This window comes from Cherax quadricarinatus, chromosome 58, assembly GCF_038502225.1.
Source record: "Cherax quadricarinatus isolate ZL_2023a chromosome 58, ASM3850222v1, whole genome shotgun sequence".
NCBI classification, from domain to species: Eukaryota; Metazoa; Arthropoda; class Malacostraca; order Decapoda; family Parastacidae; genus Cherax; species Cherax quadricarinatus.
Genome location: NC_091349.1, coordinates 9,744,977 through 9,752,476, shown reverse-complemented (window position 1 = coordinate 9,752,476; position 7,500 = coordinate 9,744,977). Strand labels below are relative to the sequence as shown.

Below are 7,500 nucleotides of genomic sequence, written 5' to 3'. Positions count from 1 at the left end.
TCCTCTAGTGTGTCAGGATCCTCCAGTGTGTCAGGATCCTCCAGTGTGTCAGGATCCTCCAGTGTGTCAGGATCCTCTAGTGTGTTAGGATCATCCAGTGTGTCAGGATCCTCCAGTGTGTCAGGATCCTCCAGTGTGTCAGGATCCTCCAGTGTGTCAGGATCCTCCAGTGTGTCAGGATCCTCCAGTGTGTCAGGATCCTCCAGTGTGTCAGGATCCTCCAGTGTGTCAGGATCCTCTAGTGTGTCAGGATCCTCCAGTGTGTCAGGATCCTCCAGTGTGTCAGGATCCTCTAATGTGTCAGGATCCTCCAGTGTGTCAGGATCCTCCAGTGTGTCAGGATCCTCCAGTGTGTCAGGATCCTCTAGTGTGTCAGGATCCTCCAGTGTGTCAGGATCCTCTAGTGTGTTAGGATCCTCCAGTGTGTCAGGATCCTCCAGTGTGTCAGGATCCTCTAGTGTGTTAGGATCCTCCAGTGTGTCAGGATCCTCCAGTGTGTCAGGATCCTCCAGTGTGTCAGGATCCTCCAGTGTGTCAGGATCCTCCAGTGTGTCAGGATCCTCTAGTGTGTTAGGATCCTCCAGTGTGTCAGGATCCTCCAGTGTGTCAGGATCCTCTAGTCTAGTGTGTTAGGATCCTCCAGTGTGTCAGGATCCTCCAGTGTGTCAGGATCCTTTAGTGTGTCAGGATCCTCTAGTGTGTTAGGATCCTCCAGTGTGTCAGGATCCTCCAGTGTGTCAGGATCCTCCAGTGTGTCAGGATCCTCCAGTGTGTCAGGATCCTCCAGTGTGTCAGGATCCTCCAGTGTGTCAGGATCCTCTAGTGTGTTAGGATCATCCAGTGTGTCAGGATCCTCCAGTGTGTCAGGATCCTCCAGTGTGTCAGGATCCTCCAGTGTGTCAGGATCCTCCAGTGTGTTAGGATTCTCCTGTGTGTCAGGATCCTCCAGTGTCAGGATCCTCCAGTGTGTCAGGATCCTCCAGTGTGTTAGGATCCTCCAGTGTGTTAGGATTCTCCTGTGTGTCAGGATCCTCCAGTGTGTCAGGATCCAACAGTGTGTCAGGATCCTCCAGTGTGTCAGGATCCTCTAGTGTGTTAGGATCTTCCAGTGTGTCAGGATCCTCCAGTGTGTCAGGATCCTCCAGTGTGTCAGGATCCTCCAGTGTGTCAGTATCCTCCAGTGTGTCAGGATCCTCCAGTGTGTCAGGATCCTCCAGTGTGTCAGGATCCTCCAGTGTGTTAGGATTCTCCTGTGTGTCAGGATCCCCCAGTGTGTCAGGATCCTCCAGTGTGTCAGGATCCTCCAGTGTGTCAGTATCCTCCAGTGTGTTAGGATCCTCCAGTGTGTCAGTATCCTCCAGTGTGTCAGGATCCTCCAGTGTGTCAGGATCCTCCAGTGTGTTAGGATTCTCCTGTGTGTCAGGATCCCCCAGTGTGTCAGGATCCTCCAGTGTGTCAGGATCCTCCAGTGTGTCAGGATTCTCCAGTGTGTCAGGATCCTCCAGTGTGTCAGGATCCTCCAGTGTGGTAGGATCCTCCAGTGTGGTAGGATCCTCCAGTGTGTCAGGATCCTCCAGTGTGTCAGGATCCTCCAGTGTGTTAGGATTCTCCTGTGTGTCAGGATCCCCCAGTGTGTCAGGATCCTCCAGTGTGTCAGGATCCTCCAGTGTGTCAGGATTCTCCAGTGTGTCAGGATCCTCCAGTGTGTTAGGATTCTCCTGTGTGTCAGGATCCCCCAGTGTGTCAGGATCCTCCAGTGTGTCAGGATCCTCCAGTGTGTCAGGATTCTCCAGTGTGTCAGGATCCTCCAGTGTGTCAGGATCCTCCAGTGTGGTAGGATCCTCCAGTGTGGTAGGATCCTCCAGTGTGTCAGGATCCTCCAGTGTGTCAGGATCCTCCAGTGTGTCAGGATCCTCCAGTGTGTCAGGATCCTCCAGTGTGGTAGGATCCTCCAGTGTGTCAGGATCCTCTAGTGTGTCAGGATCCTCCAGTGTGTCAGGATTCTCCAGTGTGTCAGGATCCTCCAGTGTGTCAGGATCCTCCAGTGTGGTAGGATCCTCCAGTGTGGTAGGATCCTCCAGTGTGTCAGGATCCTCCAGTGTGTCAGGATCCTCCAGTGTGTCAGGATCCTCCAGTGTGTCAGGATCCTCCAGTGTGGTAGGATCCTCCAGTGTGTCAGGATCCTCCAGTGTGTCAGGATCCTCCAGTGTGGTAGGATCCTCCAGTGTGGTAGGATCCTCCAGTGTGTCAGGATCCTCCAGTGTGGTAGGATCCTCCAGTGTGGTAGGATCCTCCAGTTTTTGTGGGTAAAAAAGTGTTTGTTGTAGTGGAGAGTATTAAAACTTGTTCATTATTTCTCTCCTTCCCTCTCACATACACTCTCTTCTTCCCTCCCTTTTACACTCTTTTCTTCCATCTCTCTTGCACTCTCTCTTTTTCCCTCCTTATACTCTGACAGAGCTGGAGGCTGTGTGTTAGAACTTAAGAGAGTGGTTAACCTCGTTCACCCTGGTTAACCTCGTTCACCCTGGTTAACCTTCTTCACCCTGGTTAACCTCCTTCACCCTGGTTAACCTCGTTCACCCTGGTTAACCTCCTTCACCCTGGTTAACCTCGTTCACCCTGGTTAACCTCGTTCACCCTGGTTAACCTCGTTCACCCTGGTTAACCTCGTTCACCCTGGTTAACCTCGTTCACCCTGGTTAACCTCGTTCACCCTGGTTAACCTCGTTCACCCTGGTTAACCTTCTTCACCCTGGTTAACCTCGTTCACCCTGGTTAACCTCGTTCACCCTGGTTAACCTCGTTCACCCTGGTTAACCTCGTTCACCCTGGTTAACCTCGTTCACCCTGGTTAACCTCGTTCACCCTGGTTAACCTCGTTCACCCTGGTTAACCTCGTTCACCCTGGTTAACCTCGTTCACCCTGGTTAACCTCGTTCACCCTGGTTAACCTCGTTCACCCTGGTTAACCTCGTTCACCCTGGTTAACCTCGTTCACCCTGGTTAACCTCGTTCACCCTGGTTAACCTCGTTCACCCTGGTTAACCTCGTTCACCCTGGTTAACCTCCTTCACCCTGGTTAACCTCCTTCACCCTGGTTAACCTCCTTCACCCTGGTTAACCTCCTCCACCCTGGTTACCTGTCATCACTCGTACACAAGTAGTTAACAACCCAGGTTCCTCTCCCCTCGCTAACCCTCCTAAATTCTATGGTATTCTACAAGTACTGCAAATAATGTTTGTATGACAGTAAAAAACTCAATCCGCCCGTAAATCCTGTTTGTCAACACAGTTTTGAACTGTCTGTCTGCTCGTTTGTTACATTAGTTACGGGACGCTCTGGGAAACCTCCGATGTGTTTATATATATATATATATATATATATATATATATATATATATATATATATATATATATATATATATATATTTATATATATATATATATATAATATTTTTTTTTTCAACAAGTCGGCCGTCTCCCACCGAGGCAGGGTGACCCAAAAAAGAAAGAGAATCCCCAAAAAGAAAATACTTTCATCATCATTCAACACTTTCACCACACTCACACATTATCACTGCTTTTGCAGAGGTGCTCAGAATACAACAGTTTAGAAGCATATACATATAAAGATACACAACATATCCCTCCAAACTGCCAATATCCCAAACCCCTCCTTTAAAGTGCAGGCATTGTACTTCCCATTTCCAGGACTCAAGTCCGACTATATGAAAATAACCGGTTTCCCTGAATCCCTTCACTAAATATTACCCTGCTCACACCCCAACAGATCGTCAGGTCCCAAGTACCATTCGTCTCCATTCACTCCTATCTAACACGCTCATGCACGCTTGCTGGAAGTCCAAGCCCCTTGCCCACAAAACCTACTTTACCCCCTCTTTCCAACCCTTTCGAGGACGACCCCTACCCCTCCTTCCTTCCCCTATAGATTTATATGCTTTCCATGTCATTCTACTTTGATCCATTCTCTCTAAATGACCAAACCACCTCAACAACCCCTCTTCTGCCCTCTGACTAATGCTTTTATTAACTCCACACTTTCTCCTAATTTTCACACTCCGAATTTTCTGCATAATATTTACACCACACATTGCCCTTAGACAGGACACCTCGACTGCCTCCAACCGTCTCCTCGCTGCTGCATTTACCACCCAAGCTTCACATCCATATAAGAGTGTTGGTACTACTATACTTTCATACATTCCCTTCTTTGCCTCTATAGATAACGTTTTTTGACTCCACATATACCTCAACGCACCACTCACCTTTTTTCCCTCATCAATTCTATGATTAACCTCATCCTTCATAAACCCATCCGCCGACACGTCAACTCCCAAGTATCTGAAAACATTCACTTCTTCCATACTCCTCCTCCCCAATTTGATATCCAATTTTTCTTTATCTAAATCATTTGATACCCTCATCACCTTACTCTTTTCTATGTTCACTTTCAACTTTCTACCTTTACACACATTCTCAAACTCATCCACTAACCTTTGCAATTTTTCTTTAGAATCTCCCATAAGCACAGTATCATCAGCAAAAAGTAACTGTGTCAGTTCCCATTTTGAATTTGATTCCCCATAATTTAATCCCACCCCTCTCCCGAACACCCTAGCATTTACTTCTTTTACAACCCCATCTATAAATATATTAAACAACCATTGTGACATTACACATCCCTGTCTAAGACCTACTTTTACCGGGAAGTATTCTCCCTCTCTTCTACATACCCTAACCTGAGCCTCACTATCCTCATAAAAGCTCTTTACAGCATTTAGTAACTTACCACCTATTCCATATACTTGCAACATCTGCCACATTGCTCCTCTATCCACTCTATCATATGCCTTTTCTAAATCCATAAATGCAATAAAAACTTCCTTACCTTTATCTAAATACTGTTCACATATATGCTTCAATGTAAACACTTGATCTACACATCCCCTACCCACTCTGAAGCCTCCTTGCTCATCCGCAATCCTACATTCTGTCTTACCTCTAATTCTTTCAATTATAACCCTACCGTATACTTTTCCTGGTATACTCAGTAAACTTATTCCTCTATAATTTTTACAATCTCTTTTGTCCCCTTTCCCTTTATATAAAGGGACTATACATGCTCTCCGCCAATCCCTAGGTACCTTCCCCTCTTACATACATTTATTAAACAAAAGTACCAACCACTCCAACACTATATCCCCCCCTGCTTTTAACATTTCTGTCATGATCCCATCAGTTCCAGCTGCTTTACCCCCTTTCATTCTACGTAAAGCCTCACGTACCTCCACCACACTTACATTCTGCTCTTCTTCACTCCTAAAAGATGGTATACCTCCCTGGCCAGTGCATGAAATTACCGCCTCCCTTTCTTCCTCAACATTTAAAAGTTCCTCAAAATATTCTCGCCATCTACCTAATACCTCCCTCTCCCCATCTACTAACTCCCCTACTCTGTTTTTAACTGACAAATCCATACTTTCCCTAGGCTTTCTTAACTTGTTTAACTCACTCCAAAATTTTTTCTTATTTTCATTAAAATTTCTTGACAGTGCCTCTCCCACTCTTTCATCTGCTTTCCTTTTGCACTCTCTCACCACTCTCTTAACATTTCTTTTACTCTCCATATACTCTGCTCTTCTTATAACACTTCTGCTTTGTAAAAACCTCTCGTAAGCTACCTTTTTCTCTTTTATCACACCCTTTACTTCATCATTCCACCAATCACTCCTCTTTCCTCCTGCCCCCACCCTTCTATAACCACAAACTTCTGCCCCACATTCTAATACTGCATTTTTAAAACTATTCCAACCCTCTTCAACCTCCCCACTACTCATCTTTGCACTAGCCCACCTTTCTGCCAATAGTCGCTTATATCTCGCACGAACTTCCTCCTCCCTTAATTTATACACTTTCACCTCCCTCTTACTTGTTTTTGCCACCTTCCTCTTTTCCCATCTACCTCTTACTCTAACTGTAGCTATAACTAAATAATGATCCGATATATCAGTTGCCCCTCTATAAACATGTACATCCTGGAGTCTACCCATCAACCTTTTACCCACCAATACATAATCTAACAAACTACTTTCATTACGTGCTACATCATACCTTGTATATTTATTTATCTTCTTTTTCATAAAATATGTATTACTTATTACCAAATTTCTTTCGACACATAGCTCAATTAAAGGCTCCCCATTTACATTTACCCCTGGCACCCCAAATTTACCTACTACTCCCTCCATAACATTTTTACCCACTTTAGCATTGAAATCCCCAACCACCATTACTCTCACACTTGATTCACTCTCCCCACGCATTCACTGAACATTTCCCAGAATCTCTCTCTCTCCTCTACACTTCTCTCTTCTCCAGGTGCATACACGCTTACTATAACCCACTTTTCACATCCAATCTTTGTTTTACTCCACATAATCCTTGAATTTATACATTTGTAGTCCCTCTTTTCCTGCCATACCTTATCCTTCAACATTATTGCTACTCCTTCTTTAGCTCTAAATCTATTTGAAACCCCTGACCTAATCCCATTTATTTCTCTCCATTGAAACTCTTCCACCCCCTTCAGCTTTGTTTCACTTAAAGCCAGGACATCCAGTTTCTTCTCATTCATAACATCCACAATCATATATATATATATATATATATATATATATATATATATATATATATATATATATATATATATATATATATATCTATATATATTTTTATATATATATATTTATATATATATATATATATTTTTATATATCTTTATATATATTTTTATATATATATATTTATATATATTTATATATATATTTATATATATATATATATATATATATATATATGTATATATATGTATATATATATATATATATATATACTGATCTGCTAATTTTCATTGACACCGATAGAAGGAAGTCACTTTATTTGACTTCAATGGATTATCGTAGATAATTTACACATGTGTTATATATGCAGAACAACCACTGTGAAAAAATAGTGAAATTCCAAGCGCTTTCGTGACTTCTCACGTTATCAAGGAAGTATATGTGTTATATATGTAAGACAATCGTAAATTATCTCAACTTACGCCATGTAGGTTAGAACCTTCTTGACTCACTGCTTCTGCTTGATGGTGACCTGTTTTTCCCAGCAGATCTGGAGGAGGAGGAACCTGACGTGGACCAGGAGGAGTCTGATCCCAACGCAGGACGCTTCGTCAGGTACCAGTTCACACCGCAGTTCCTCAAACTTAAGACGGTGGGAGCGACGTAAGTACTGCCCAAGATATCTGCTGCTGCTGCTGCTGCTGGAGGGCTCTTGATCCTAGGAACTGGAGCTACAACCCCTCCTCCCGCTCTTGGATCAAATCTTATTACCTACGAATTCAGCGTTTCCGAATAATAATAATAATAATAATAATAATATATTATCAATAATAATAATAATAATAATAATGTCAAT

General features: G+C 43.7%; 1 protein-coding gene across 2 annotated transcripts in view; it reads left to right on the top strand.

The window, feature by feature from the left end:
• The window catches only part of unc-119 (unc-119 lipid binding chaperone), a 194,893-nt gene that overhangs the window by 118,435 nt on the left and 68,958 nt on the right, over window positions 1-7,500 (top strand). Inside the window, exon 4 of one of the 2 annotated variants that reach the window (XM_070097598.1) lies at window positions 7,193-7,307. In XM_070097598.1, the coding sequence (XP_069953699.1) occupies window positions 7,193-7,307 (115 nt within the window). Of the gene's footprint in view, window positions 1-7,189; window positions 7,308-7,500 lie in introns of both variants that reach the window. The other variant, XM_070097597.1, reaches the window with a different exon arrangement.